Here is a 16,326-nt window from a genome sequence, read left to right as displayed (position 1 = left end):
TGCTCTTCCATATGTTGAAACTACGAAATTCCTGGGGTTCGTACTTGGTAGGAAACTTTCTTGGTCCTCTGACGTGTTACCTGGCTGCTCTCTGTATGCGGCCCTCAATGTTCTGTGTTTTCTTAGCAGTACTTCCTGGGGAGCAGATTGGACCACCCTCCTCCCTTTGTACTGGTCACTTGTCCGTTCAAAACCAGACTATAGATGTTTCATTTATGCGCCTGCATGTTTGTCCCTTTTACATTGTCTCAATACTTTCCGCCATCATGGCATCTGTTTGGCCATGGCGCCTTTTACAATAGCCTGGTTGAGAGTCTGTATGCAGAAGCTACCGAACTAACACTGTCGTACTGCTGTGACATACTCCTCTGCAGATACGCATGCCTTTGTCTGCCATGCCTGGTCACCTACGCTGTGCCTTCTTCTTCGATGACGCCTTTGATCGCTGGTGTGGGACGTGTCTCTCTTCTCTGTTACCTCCTGGAGTCACTTTCGGCTCTTTCTCTGGCAGCTTAACTTCACGCTACCTGCCACTTTACTGATGGGTGTCAACGCTTCACCTCTTTGGATTCGTGCTGAGGTCCATGTTCACCTTGCCCTTCATTCAGTTCCTAAGGACACTACTCCAGCCTTGCTCTGTTGCCATAAGTTTCACAACCTTTGTTCGGAACATTACAATAGTACCTTTGTGTCTTGGGTCTTGGACTGACCCTGATGTCGAGTGTGCCTTCTTCATTGACACCACTGATTTTTGGTATCAGCTTTTGGAACACTGTTCAGTATTTACAGCAGAGCTCTTCGCCCTGTATCAGGCCAAGCAGTACATTCACTGACACACATTTTTCAATTGCGTCATCTGCTCCCGACTCTCTCTGTGTCCTTTAGAGCCTGTGTGTGCCGTACACCACCTATCCCTTAGTGCTGCTGATCCAGGAAAGCTGTCACTTGCTTACTCTTGATGGAGCTACTGTGGTGTTTTTATGGGTTCCTGGTCACATCAGTCTAATGGGAAACGAAGCCACTGATGCTGCTGCCAAGGCTACTGTCCTTGTACCTCGGCCCGCTGGTTCTATTCCCTCTGATGATCTCTGTGTTGCCCTCTGTCAGCAAGTGGTGTCACTTTGACATCATCCTTTGGGGAATTAGGGTTAGACAAGATGGTGCCCACTAAAAAGTGCTCATAAATAGGCAAAAGTTAAATAATGCTATGTGTAAAAAGTGTCAGAAATGAGTTGTAAAAGGAATTCTGTGTGTGAAGTGCAACATGTGGCTGCATGGAAGTTGTGTGAAAATATGCCTAAAATTTATTAGCGATGGTATGCACTGGTCATGCCTTGACTGTTTACAGGATGCAAATACAAAAACTAGCTTCCACAGCGAGTTCGCAGGAATAATTTATTAAAGATGTGTTAATAGTGCAGAAGCAAGAAAATTGTGGCCTGAAATGCATGAAAAAATGTTTTTACAAATAATGGGCTACTGCACCTAAGAAAGAAACTTGTGCAGAAATCACAAGAACCGAAAATAAATACAAGTGGACAAGTGTAAACCTTGTCGTAGGCGACTCTCTGCTGAAAAATGTGGTAGTACCAAATTCCACAATAGAAGTTCATCCAGGAATCATGACCCACCAATTGAAGAAACACTTTAGCAACATATATAGCTTGCAGGATGGTTCAGCAGAGGCATCTCTGAAGAATTGTAAAGGAGTCTTCATCTATGCTGGTACAAATTCTCTTAGAAGCAGCTCTGAAGAGGAAAGTGTAAGTGAAACAAGAAATTTAATTTGATTTGCCAGTAACCTTTACAAAACGTCTAGAATCGTGGTGAGTGGTATTATCTACAGAAGAGCAGTCAGTGATTGATATATTGAGAGAATAAACTGTGATTTACACAAAAACTGTTACGAGCTGGGTGCTGTGTTTATAAATCTGAATAAATTCTTAAGCAATAAATGTTTGGGTAAAGACGATCTGCATTAAAATAGATTAGGATTAAAAATTTTCAGTAAAATGTTTACTGATACATGTAAAGTTCAGCAAAGTAGGGGAAACTTATAAGAAGTGATGGGGATGAGAAATGGTGTTTGGTAACGAAAACGGTAAGACCGAAACAGTACCCAAGAAAGAGTATGCTTGAGACCATAAATAAGAAGAATGTTCCTACATAATGCACTTGAATATAAATGGTGTAAGTGCCTACTTTTCAAACAAAAGCTGTAAAGTGGACAAATTACAAATTATTTTATCTGAATGTAGAAATATCAAGGTTATTTGCCTAAATAAACATTGGCTTACATCTTGCAACATTAAAATTCTTAATAAAATTGAAAATTTCGAATTAACCAACAGGTTTTGTAGACAAGAGAATTCATATGGAGGCACTTGCATACTTACTCATTCTGATGTCTTAAGAAATGATTTTTAATCATTTGGATGAAAAGTGTATATTTTGAAAGCTACTGTATCGAGTTGAGGGACCTAAATGCCATAGTAGTTTCTATATGTAGAGTACCAGAGAAAGCTACAATTGAAGCTTTTCTGGTGAGATTCCATTGCCTGCTTGTAAGGCTCAGTAAAGAAGAAAGGAAAGAGAGAGTAATAGCTGCTGACTTCAATATTAATATCATAGTTGAAAGCAATGACGTTTCCATATTCACTGACTTGATAAAAAACTTTGGCTTCAAATTAAACTTCATGCAACCCACTAGAGTAAATGCACAGTCAGCTACCTGTATTGATAATATTATAACAAATTATGTATTTGAAGATGTTTATAAATCTTACATTCTTTTAGGAATCTCTGACCACTCTGCTTTATTTGTTGAATGACCAAAAATTAAGAAAGAAATTTTATGTAACAAAAGCCTTATGAAAAGGAACTTCAATGAAAAAATGCAGTCACATTTAGAAATAAGTTAAGAGTGGTTGAATGTCCTTACTACAGCTGTATTGCGAGTAATATTAACTTAAATGATTTTTTTAAGTAGCTTTCTTGAAATATTTAATGAAACTTTCCCATTTAGAACTACATGCAACAAAATGACTAATAAACTTAAGTGGATTACCTGGGTATAAAAATGTCTAGTGCCAGGAAGAAGAACCTCCACAATGAATTGAAATATAATAAAAACAGGCATTTTACTGAGTATGTTTGTCATTATGAAACTATATTTAAAAAAGTTCTGAAGGAAGCCAAAAACATGAAAAACAAGAATTCATCGTACAACATAAAAGTAAAACAAAAGCAGTGTGGTCAGTTGTCAAATCAGAGATAGGTGTTAGAGTGAGTAGTAATGAAGTATCTAGGATTAAAGTATATGATAGCTTTAGTGTAAACCTTACTCAAATATCAGAGTGTTTAAATGAAGATCTTGATGTAGCGGAGTATCAGGAGTAAAGTAAATCCCTTTGGAATCCACCAAGAAGCTGAGTATCTTACAGATTTAAAGAAATTTGCAATAAAGAATGTGGAAAATGTTATATTATCATTAAAAAAATCTGCTGGGTGGGATGGGATACCGACTAAAGTGATTAAAACAGCACCCCCCCCCCCCCCCCCCCCGGCCCAATAGCACCGAAGGAGACAGTCAGTCTGTTGAAAATATTCTTGATTAAACATAAAATAAGTTGAGGAAAGAGCGTGCCTGAACAAAGCAGTAATATCAGCAGGAAACATATTACCAATCAGTGTCAAAGAATCTGCAGAGGAACTTTGGTGGCCAACCTTTTTATGGAGGATTTTGAGGAGAGAGCACTTGAATCAGCTGCCCTGAAACCAGCAGTTTTTTGGAGGTATGTGGATGACTCTTTCATAGTGCGGCCTCATGGAGAAGGTAAATTAATGGAGTTTTTACATCACCTCAACTCCATTCATAGCAACATCCAGTTCACTATGGAAATAGAGAAAGATGGTTGTTTGCCTTTCTTGGATGTCTTGGTTCGAAGGAAGAATGATGGTTCTCTAGAGCATTCAGTTTACCGGAAACCCACTCATACTGATTTGTACCTGCAAGCATCGAGTTGCCATTACCCATCGCAAACCATGAGTTTGCTTATAACACTTGTTCATAGAGCTCATACTGTCTCAGATCTAGATAGCTTACCTCAAGAACTTGCCCATCTAAAGCCAGTATTCAGCGAAAATGGGTATTCCATCCGGCAGATTAACAGGGCACTAACAGTTAGAACTAAGAAGCAGGAAGTGAATAAAGAGGAGAACATGCCGGAACAATCTTTAGCTTTTCTTCCTTTTGTTGGGAACACTTCGTTTAAAATAGCAAGAATCCTCTGAAAATTTCAGGTAAAAGTGGTTTTCCGCCCACCATTGAAGATTGCGGACCTTGTGGGATCAGTTAAGGACAATCTGTTACTTTGAAAGGCCGGAATTTACAAGATATCGTGCCAATGTGGTATGGCTTTTATAGGTCAAATCACACGCACCATGAAAGAACACTGCACTGAACATCAACATTACACCCACCTTTTGCAGCCAAGCAAGTCCGCTATTGCTGAACATTGTATTTCTACTGGACATTCAATGGAGTATGAGAAAACAATGATTTTGCCCACAGCAGTGTCTTTCTGGGATGTATTATTAAAGAATATGTAGAAATACGACTGGCGGAAAATTTGTTAAACCCTTACAGCGGCTACCAGCTGGACAATGCATGGAATTCCATCATCTCCACGATTTGCTCTAATCAAAGACGACAGAGTGCGTCAACGGCCGCAGCAAACAGCAACGCAGAGGGCGACTGAGTTCTGCTATTCCACAAGCAAGGGCACTGCCAGCGGACAGTGTGATTCATCTATCATGTTTTCAACGCATGTGCACAATAGTTACAGTACGCTATATATTGTGGAATGGAGGACATTTTGCCAGTCCTCGACGGCTCACCTGAAGATGACTGGCAGGTGCCCAGTTGAATTATTGTGCAAAGTATTGAACAATGACCTGCTGCAACCACTGATGAGTTGTCTGTCCGCGTGGATGGCCACTGCCAAACTGTGCCCAAGAGACAGCTGTACCACTGAGTTACCAAACAAGGTGCACAACATTGTGTGTTTGACTTAATGATTGACCCACAGCTTGTGTAATCTAGATTCTTACCTCATCTTCACAAGTTCTCCCCCACCCCCTTCCCCCCAACTGCCTCTATCCTGCTTCCAATCCAGACCCCCCCCCCCCCCCCCCCCCACACACACACACACACACACACACACACACCTTCTGTCCTCCAGTGTCTTTTATCTTCCTATCACCCTTACCTTGCTATGGCTGGTATTACACTACAGTATAACATTTTTTGACACAGGATCGTGATCAAATATTCATCAAATTTCTTTGACAAAAAGCTTTGATGTGGCATTAAAAAGATGTATTACACTGCTGTCATAATTTTCGTCTAATTACAAGATGGCAGACAATAACTACTTGTTGTTATTATGTGCTGCAGTTTCTTTTAACTGCAGTTGCTTGTACCACAGTTGCACTGTTTGTGCATTTGAAAGAAAAAGCAGCAAAGAGAAAGGAAACATACTACTTGTTGTTATTATGTGCTGCAGTTTCTTTTAACTGCAGTTGCTTGTACCACAGTTGCACTGTTTGTGCATTTGAAAGAAAAAGCAGCAAAGAGAAAGGAAACATACTAGGGTGAAGCCATGGGTAATGTCGAGATAATAATACCATTCAACAAAATTTGTTTAGAGAGCTGCAAGTGGAGGACATCAAGTCTTATATAAATTACTTACGAATGGATGGGAATGCATTTCGGTATTTTCTCAGTAAAGTGACTTCTCATATTACAAAACAGAATACTCACTTGAGAAATGCTATATGTGCAGAAGACAGGCTTACCAAAATACTGCAGTTTCTCAAAACAGGAGAGACATACTCTAATTTACAATACAGCACTGAATACCACAGTGTACAGTAACCAAAATAATTCCAGAAACGTTTAAAGCGATTTACAAAGCACTGAAGGGAGAATATCTGAAGGTTAAATAAATGTTTAGTACACTATATGGGCAATAAGAACTATTTTTATTTTTAAATAATTTAATTAATAAAATTAGTGTTCCAACAATAACAAAATTAATAGGAAGATGAAACAGATGAAGTACTTTTTAACTTGGGAGATTCAGAGTTCAAAAATATTCAAAATGGAATGGAAAACTAAGAAATTTTTTTTTTTTTTTTTAATTTTAGATTATGGCCACATCTTGTATCCTGGCTTGCTGAAAAGCTGGCTGGATGTTTCCAGATGTGGAGATGGATGGCTGTAGCTGTGATTGTAAATATGAAATCGTCTGTAGCATATTCCACCCGCCCATCACCATACGATTAATAGCATGCATTGTGCCCCTTTTTCACCCTCCATCTTCCCCCTAGTCGAGAAAAGGGTATTGAGGAGAGTTGAAGGAACACACCAACTCTGAAGCCACATTTACAGACACGCTACAGATACATCAAACAGATATAGTGATGCCAGCACTCCAAGCGATTACATTTCACATTGCAGTGAACAGAAGACAATTGACTTTTATGATAAAATCTATGGCAAGACTCTAGATTTGATCATATTTCTTTGACAAAAGTTGAGATTTGACATAGTTCCCCATAACACTGTCAAATTTCTTTGATATAAATGTTTGACGTATCAATTTTGACAAAGAAATATGATAGTGTAATATCAGCCTTTCCTCCACCTACCCGGCCCACATGTGTTCTGTATCTCCGCTAGCTACCCAAGCCGAGATTGCTACTCACCCCAGTGGGGTGTCAGCACCTGAAATTTGCAGTCGCCATGTATATGTGAATTATGCATATATGAGTTTGCGTGTGTCTGTGTTTCTTCATATGATGAAGGACTTTGTTGAATAGCTTATTATAACCAACAGTCTACTTTTAAATTTACCTGTCTGTTGCTTAGCACTTCTTGTGCGTGGTAAATAATAATTTATGCAAATTCATAGCATTGTTATTACTGGAAGACAATTATTGGTATCATTCTTGAATTGACAGGCACATGGGATCAGTGCTGCAGATGTCAAAAAACTGGAAGAAGCTGGATTTCATACAGTTGAAGCTGTGGCATTTGCTCCTAAGAAACAGCTGCTAGCAATTAAAGGCATAAGTGAAGCTAAAGCTGATAAATTATTGGTATGTAGTTCTGTTGTTTTCATTGCAGTTGTTTTAAATACTGATGGTTTAGTACTATTACATTTATTCTGTACTGTAACATCTTTGCCACAGAAATGTTCACTTATACATACACTAAGTGATAAAAAGTATCTGGACACCCCCAAAAACATACATTTTTCATATTAGGTGCATTGTTCTGACACCTACTGCCAGGTACTCCATATCAGCGACCTCAGTAGTCATTAGACATTGTGAGAGAGCAGAATGGGGCGCTTCGTGGAACTCACAGACTTCGAACATGATTGGGTGTCATTTGTGTCATACGTCTGTACGATAGATTTCCACACTCCTAAACATCCCTAGGTCCACTGTTTTCGATGTGATAGTGAAGTGGAAACGTGAAGGGGCACATACAGCACAAATGCATACAGGCCAACATCGTCTGTTGACTGACAGAGACCGCCGACAGTTGAAGAGGATAGTAATGTGTAATAGGCAGACATCTATTGAGACCATCACACAGGAATTCCAAACTGCATCAGGATCCACTGCAAGTACTATGACAGTTAGGCAGGAGGTGAGAAAACTTGGATTTCATGGTCGAGCGGCTGCTCGTAAGCCACACGTCATGCTGGTAAATGCCAAACGAGGCCTCGCTTGGTGTAAGGAGCATAAACATTGGACGACTGAACAGTGTAAAAATGTTGTTTTGAGTGATGAATCACAGTACACAATGTGGCGGTCTGATGGCAGAGTATGGGTATGGTGAATGCCCGGTGAACGTCATCTGCCAGTGGACATAGTGCCAACAGTAAAATTCGGAGGCGTTGGTGTTATGGTGTGGTCATGTTTTTCATGGAGGGGGCTTGCATCTCTTGTTAATATGCATGGCACTATATATATTTAAATATGTCTGCTTGTGTCTGTATGTGTGGATGGATATGTGCGTGTGTGCGAGAGTGTATACCTGTCCTTTTTTCCCCCTAAGGTAAGTCTTTCCGCTCCCGGGATTGGAATGACTCCTTACCCTCTCCCTTAAAACCCACTTCCTTTCGTCTTCCCCTCTCCTTCCCTCTTTCCTGATGAGGCAACAGTTTGTTGCGAAAGCTTGAATTTTGTGTGTATGTTTGTGTTTGTTTGTGTGTCTATCGACCTGCCAGCGCTTTTGTTCGGTAAGTCACCTCATCTTTGTTTTTATATATAATTTTTCCCACGTATATGTATATATATATATATATATATATATATATATATATATATATATATATATATATATAGTGTTGTACACTTCTGCATCCCTAATAAGGCTATCTATTTATAAATAAGTATGTATGAGGAATCATGATTTTTACAGAGCTATCCCATGTTTTGTATCCAAATAAAATACTGCTGCCATTTTCAAATATGTTATTCAAGTAAATGGATAAGAAGCAGTTATAGAAAATATGTACATCATGGGTATAGGTCCACCAATGCCTTTAGTAAGAATTTATTGCCAACATAAATTTCAGCAAAACATCGCTATCAATCTAGTGAGAAAAAGAAATGAGTATGTTACATTAGACATCTAAAACTGTTTTTTTAATCTAGTAATTAACATTTGTGAAAAAAAGGGGGCGGGGTAGATAGTCTTTTTTTTCACAGAAAATGTGATGTGGAAGCTACAGGTATCTTCTGTTTATGATTACTGTGGTGTTTTGAAGAATTGTGTGGATATATACTCACATGTGTGGATGGAGGATAGGGGGGGGGGGGGGGGGTACTTTGAAAGAAACATAGATTGAAGTGAGCTATGTGCAATTAATATTTTGTTCATAATTGGTACCAAGATCTTTCTGATGACCCATATATGAGGCAGTTCAATTTGACTACTATCATTTAACAGCTTGGGTGTTGGTTGCTACCTGCTTTCAGGTGAATGTAAAATACAGGAATGTTCAGTGTGTCCCAGGAGGAATGATCATTATTCAGGGATATGTTAGGAATGATCTTTGATACTGTGAAACAAATCTCTTGTATTGCAAGCTCTTTGCTTTCCGTATTTTAGGAGGAAGTAATGTGGACTAAAACACGAAACAAAAAGTCTTGTAAACATGGGCTTTAAAACGCATGCCTTAAGAGCTATTCACATTTGTTCAACAGAAGAGATGAGTTTCACAGTGTCAAAGATCAACAAATGCTCACAGCTCTTTAATGTACGAACTTTAGAGTCCATGTTTAATGGTCTTTTTTTTTTTTGTCTTGGTCCATTCACAGTACCAAAGATGAAGTAGTGCTCTAGCTCTTAAGGTATACATATTAGAGCCCACGTTTACTAGACATTTGTGCTTCGAGTGATCATTCCTGTCACATCCCTGAATATTTCGGGGCACCCTGTATATTGAAGAGGTCTTTTACATAGCTGATAGTTTCAACTGACCTTGTATATTATACTATGAAAAACTATTAATTGTTTTTAATTAGTGTCATTTCATCTGAAGATCAATGAGCGAAACACAGTGAGGTGACGTAAGTATTGAAATATTTGCTGCTGATCAGCAATTTGAAGTTGCTTGGTAGGATGTTGACATCTAGATGAGTAAAACTGTGTGTTACTTTAAAATTGCCACTGCAAGTGGTCAGTGAGGGCGGTAAGCGATTCTTCATTTCAGATCAACACAAAAAATGCAGTGGTTCACGTGCGAATTAAATCTCCATAGAAGTGAACCTCCAAATGCCCCTCAAAATGAGTATGTGTTGGTAACAATCATAATGAATCACCTAGGTGATAAGAGCTGTAATTTTTATTTTCTTGTGAAACAACTGTTCCATATCTCCATCTGCAAAACTCATACCTTGTTATTAATCCATTAAACTGGCATATTGCAGCTGGAAGCTTCTAAGCTAGTACCAATGGGCTTTACAACAGCAACTGAGTTTCATCAGAAACGTTCAGAAATAATACAGCTTACAACTGGTTCAAAGGAACTAGATAAGTTGCTTGGTGGGGGAATAGAAACAGGCTCCATCACTGAAATATTTGGTGAATTTCGAACTGGTAAAACACAAATTTGTCACACATTAGCTGTTACATGTCAGGTGAGTAGTAACAGATGTCTAAGCCTCAGTGAATATAAAGAATTGCCTAAATAAATTTTGTAAATTATAAAGTGAATAGTTTCACATAATTTTTGCTTACATTACACTTTTAAAATAAAATGTTCTAGTATTGGTGTTTACTTGTTTAAGGAAACTCTTATTCATTTGAGAACCATTAGATTACTTCCAGCCTTGGCCATTTATATTTCCCAATTCTCTTTGCAGCTTCCTATAGATCAAAGTGGAGGAGAGGGCAAGTGCTTGTACATTGATACTGAAGGTACATTCCGACCTGAGCGTTTACTTGCAGTTTCAGAACGATATAAGTTATCTGGAAGCGACGTACTTGACAATGTTGCATATGCAAGAGCATACAATACAGATCATCAGACACAACTTTTAATTCAAGCGTCAGCTATGATGGCAGAGTCCAGGTACATTGTAATGAGAGAAATTCTGTAATGTAAGCATACATAGTGTGTTCTAGTTCCATTAGAACTGCTTGTGTGACATTCCAAACTACAATGCTCTCTTGTGGTGAATTGAGGTGTTATGATCCTTGGAAATTTCAACATCAGCCATGTAGTAGGCCAAAGACTTAGCATCGCTGCAGCAGGTGTTCTGGCCGTGAATATAACAATACTTATCTGACACTACTCGGAAAATGACAGTGGAGCAGCAAGGCAACATCATTTTTGTTTAAGTTATGCAAATGAGGCAACGAAACATTTGATATGATAAAAAGTGTTAATGGTAGTGATTGTTTAAGCCATTCAAATGTTTTTCAGTGGTATGCAGTATTTCATGATTGCAGGGAGCAAATAAAGGCCGCGCCATGAGCATCAAAGCCATGAACAAGTCTCACAGACGAAAATGTGCAAAAAGTTGCTGTATTCATTGCATCAGGTAGATGTATTTGTGCACTATTCACTGACAAGCTGTCAAGAATACCAAAAACTAGTATGCATGGAATTTTGATTGAAGATCTGGGCAAAAGGAAACTATGTGGTTCGTGTGCACGCAGTTTCAAATGATGAAAAACATGGCACAGTCCACAACTGCAAAGGCCTGTTACAGGCAGCCCAAAGTGCCACTGATTTTATGAAATCGATTATAACTGGCGATGAGACATGGTGTTTCCAATACAAGCCCATATAAGTAGAAACCAAAGAAAGTGCACTTGCAGAAGAGTTTTGTGAAGACACTAAAAGTTTTCCTTTGATACCAAAGGAATCATTTGCAAGAGTTTGTACCAGAAGGACAAACCATTAATTCTGAATGTTATCTCAGTGTTCTCCACGATTTGTGAATGAGAATTCATTGAATTTGTCGTGAATCCCAAGAGGTGGGTTCCTGGTAACTCCACCATGACAATGTCTCAGCCTACAAAGCGAAGATCGAGTGCAAGTTTTTGGCCAGCAAATGGACACAGTCCTGAACCACCCGTTGTATTTGGCCCCAGCTGACTTCTGGTTGTTCCGTAATTGAAGTTGGCAATGAAAGGCTACTGTTACTAGGCAGTTAAAGGACATCCAAGAATATTGTACTGCGTTACTAAATGCATTTCCACACAGTGACTATTTCAAAATATTTTAAGATGATTTCAGTTGTGTAGTGACTAGAGGGAGACTATTTTGAATAAATACAATGATTTTGTGAACATAAGCCATCACTTTAATTTTTAACACCCATAGTCCTAACGGATCTGGGACACACTATGTATATGTGAATGATCATACTGTATTTTGAAGTAATCGAAAGTAGCCTTCTTTTGAGAAAGAACTATAGAACCTGATTCTATCTTTTTTTTCCTTTGGAAACGGGGAGAAACTGTTTCTACAACTAACATTTGTAAATGTACTTTACATTTGCTGAGGGAACATGTGATAAATATTCAGAACCCTTAGCATGTTGGCATATAGTGCACGTGCTCATTGTCCCTTGGTATTAAAAAAGTAATCTTCCTGTCGACGTTCTAGCTCTAACAGATGGTTCTAAAAAGAAAGTGCAAAGGAGATGTGCTGGCAGAATATGCAGGGAGATTCTTTACTGTTGCAAATATTTTGTATGAGAATGGAAATAAAGGAAAGCACTTCACATGCCTGCATCCTTGTGATGACCTGGTTTTCTGTTATTGCATGTGAAATGGGGCTGTTTGTTGAGTATGGGATATTAGTGGGAGCTGTTGGATATGTGCAGTGTTGTTTTGAGCTTTTACCAAGGGAGCCACTCTGTTGTCCATATGTTACAGAGCATCAAAGAGATGAGGAATATGTGCATTTTGCTACACTGTATTGCAGAGACTGAAGCCAAACATTTGCAAAAAGAAATACTTAGATAATTGTGAATGTCTTCAGCAGTTATTTGTTATTTTCGTAGTGTCCACTGATCATTGATGTGTTTTCCACAAATTGTCTCATTGTGATTAAAGAAGTTCATGGTCATTAAACTGATTAAGAAAGGGGACATACATTGCCCTTTACTTAGTAAATGTGAATGGCAATGTTATGAAGCCCTAGTGTCACAAGTCCCTACTGTTTGTAAGGTGAAGTTATGATAGATTAATAAAACAATATCCCTTACACTATATTTGCAAGATTTGATATTTGTAAAAGAAACCAACCCTGGAGTGTACTAACATATAATCTGGATCGAGATTGTAGTCTACATCTGGAATTTCTTGAAAAATGAAACAAATGACAGTTTACCAATCCATCAGCTGATTTGCTTATAGCTTATATAAACTTGCATTCAGCTGACTGAAGGTCCCAGCACCCTATGAAAGTGGCTTCTGATCACCAAACCATTTGATTGATTTGAAGGAGCTCTATTCTGTACCATGTCATGGTCTCTCTCTGGCTGCTTGTAGTTTATTCCTCTTACTGTCATAAGCTTGAATTCTGTGACTTTCTCTTATTACTTCCATTGTAAATACTTTATGGTTAAAGGAGACCACTCACTAAAAAGAAACAGCTTGAGTTGTTGATAGGCACACACATAAGAAGGAAAACTTGCTAGCTTCTGGCATTATCTTCTTACGAGCTAGAGTGCACACACACACGAGCATGCGTGTGTGCCTATGCCCATACATAGTACCAGCTAAACTGACAGTGCTAATGTTGAGGGGTGGGTGGGTAGCGGTCCAGAAGGAAGCCAGCTGGGAATGCGAGACGTAGGGCTGGCAGGTGTAATTGTTGTAGCTGGTGGGAAGAGGCACATGCTGAAGATGACATGAGGATGTGAACTGGGGGGGGGGGGGGGGGGGTGATGGGATGGAGGAAGGGGAACTGTTGGGTGGAGGGTGCAGGGGTAGTAAGTTGCCTGAAATTGAGGCCAGGATGATCATGGGAGTGTAGGATGTGTTCTAAGGATAACTTACTTTGTGTGGTTCAGAGAAGCTGGTGATGGAGAGGAGGATTCAGATCGTTCAGGTTGTGAAGCAGCCATTGGAATTGAGCATATTTTGCTACAGGTTGGTCAAATTTGTTCTTGACAGTAGTTTGGTGTTGGCCATTCATTCTGGTAGACAGCTGATTGGCAGTCATACCAATATAAAAGGGTGTGCAGTGTTTTCAGCAGAGCTGGTATATGATATAGTTGCTTTCTGGTGGCATGGCCTCCGATTGGGTAGGATAAGCTTGTGACATGACTACAGTAGGAAGTGCTGTGTGCGTGGATTTATCAGATCTTGCACCTTGGTCTACTATAGGGATGTGATCCCTGTGACAAGAGGTTGAGGGTTGGTAGTGGCTTGGGGATGGACTAGAATATTCTGTATAGTATGTTCGCAATTACTGTAGTGTTGACTCTGTGACAGGAATGAGTGGAGTGCAAAACAGAGTTGCCACGTCCCGCACAGAACATAAATGTAATCTTACATTTCGTTCAACTTCCTCAAACAGTCAAACTACTCACTTTATGAATATGGAATTTGTATCATTGTGTTCTGGAACGATTACAATATATTTTGTTATCTGCAACAACAAATTATTAAGATGATACATGGACAGTCTATGAAAATGGATTTCGTTGGTTGATTGATTTGGGGGAGGGGACGAAACAGCGATGTCATCGGTCCTAGTGAATTAGTTAAGGATGGGGAAGGAAGCCAGCCATGCCCTTTCAAAGAACCATCCCAGCATTTGCCTGAAGCGATTTGGGGAAATCACAGTAAACCTAAACCAAGATAGCCGGATGCGGGTTTCAACAGTCATCCTCTCGAATGCGAGTCCAGTGTGCAAACCACCATGCTACCTCGCTCGTTATGCATTTCACCATGACTACACTAAATTTTCGTCATGCTGGAACCTTTTTTGCTATCTAAATTAGGTGAATACATTGTTGCTGTTGTTGTTGTTGTTGTTGTTGTTGTTGTGGTCTTCAGTCATGAGACTGGTTTGACGCAGCTCTCCATGCTACTCTATCCTGTGCAAGCTTCTTCATCTCCCAGTACTTACTGCAACCTACATCCTTCTGAATCTGCTTAGTGTATTCATCTCTTGGTCTCCCTCTACGATTTTTACCCTCCACGCTGCCCTCCAATGCTAAATTTGTGATCCCTTGGTGCCTCAGAACATGTCCTACCAACCGGTCCCTTCTTCTTGTCAAGTTGTGCCACAAACTCCTCTTCTCCCCAATTCTATTCAATACCTCCTTATTAGTTGTGTGATCTACCCATTTAATCTTCAGCATTCTTCTGCAGCACCACATTTCGAAAGCTTCTATTCTCTTCTTGTCCAAACTATTTATTGTCCATGTTTCACTTCCATACATGGCTACACTCCATACAAATACTTTCAGAAATGACTTCCTGAAACTTAAATCAATACTCAATGTTAACAAATTTCTGTTCTTCACAAACTCTTTCCTTGCCATTGCCAGTCTACATTTTATATCCTCTCTACTTCGACCATCATCAGTTATTTTGCTTCCCAAATAGCAAAACTCCTTTACTACTTTAAGTGTCTCATTTCCTAATCTAATTCCCTCAGCAGCACCCGACTTAATTCGACTACATTCCATTATCCTCATTTTGCTTTTGTTGATGTTCATCTTATATCTTCCTTTCAAGACACTGTCCATTCCATTCAACTGCTCTTCCAAGTCCTTTGCTGTCTCTGACAGAACTACTATGTCATTGGCGAACCTCAAAGTTTTTATTTCTTCTCCATGGATTTTGATACCTACTCTGAATTGTTCTTTTGTTTCCTTTACTGCTTGCTCAATATACAGATTGAATAGCATCAGGGAGAGGCTACAACCCTGTCTCACTCCCTTCCCAACCACTGCTTCCCTTTCATGTCCCTCGACTCTTGTAACTGCCATCTGGTTTCTGTACAAATTGTAAATAGCCTTTTGCTCCCTGTATTTTACCCCTGTCACCTTTAGAATTTGAAAGAGAGTATTCCAGTCAACATTGTCAAAAGCTTTCTCTAAGTCTACAAATGCTAGAAATGTAGGTTTGCCTTTCGTTAATCTTTCTTCTAAGATAAGTCGTAGGGTCAGTATTGCCTCACGTGTTCCAACATTTCTACGGAATCCAAACTGATCTTCCCCGAGGTTGGCTTCTACCAGTTTTTCCATTCGTCTGTAAAGAATTTGCGTTAGTATTTTGCAGCCGTGACTTATTAAACTGATAGTTCAGTAATTTTCACATCTGTCAAAACCTGCTTTCTTTGGGATTGGTATTATTATATTCTTCTTGAAGTCTGAGGGTATTTTGCCTGTCTCATACATCTTGCTCAGCAGATGGTAGAGTTTTGTCAGGACTGGCTCTCCCAAGGCTGTCAGTAGTTCTAATGGAATGTTGTCTACTCCCGGGGCCTTGTTTCGACTTAGATCTTTCAGTGCTCTGTCAAACTCTTCACGCAGTATCGTATGTCCCATTTCATATTCATCTACCTCCTCTTCCACTTTCATAATATTGTCCTCAAGAACATCGCCCCTGTATAGACCCTCTATATACTCCTTCCACCTTTCTGCTTTCCCTTCTTTGCTTAGAACTGGGTTTCCAGCTGAGCTCTTGATATTCATGCAAGTGGTTCTCTTTTCTCGAAAGGTCTCTTTAATTTTCCTGTATGGAGTATCTATCTTACCCATCGT

At 39.4% G+C, this 16,326-nt stretch overlaps 1 protein-coding gene across 1 annotated transcript in view; it reads left to right on the top strand.

Annotated features, from left to right (window-relative positions):
• LOC126458001 (DNA repair protein RAD51 homolog 1) overlaps nucleotides 1-16,326 on the top strand; it is a 79,370-nt gene that overhangs the window by 26,300 nt on the left and 36,744 nt on the right. Inside the window, exons 2-4 of the mRNA XM_050094776.1 lie at nucleotides 7,027-7,164; nucleotides 10,015-10,224; nucleotides 10,450-10,658. Of these exons, the coding sequence (XP_049950733.1) occupies nucleotides 7,027-7,164; nucleotides 10,015-10,224; nucleotides 10,450-10,658 (557 nt within the window). The remainder of the gene's footprint in view (nucleotides 1-7,026; nucleotides 7,165-10,014; nucleotides 10,225-10,449; nucleotides 10,659-16,326) is intronic.

This window comes from Schistocerca serialis, chromosome 1, assembly GCF_023864345.2.
Source record: "Schistocerca serialis cubense isolate TAMUIC-IGC-003099 chromosome 1, iqSchSeri2.2, whole genome shotgun sequence".
NCBI classification, from domain to species: Eukaryota; Metazoa; Arthropoda; class Insecta; order Orthoptera; family Acrididae; genus Schistocerca; species Schistocerca serialis.
This window is presented reverse-complemented; position numbering and strand designations above follow the sequence as displayed.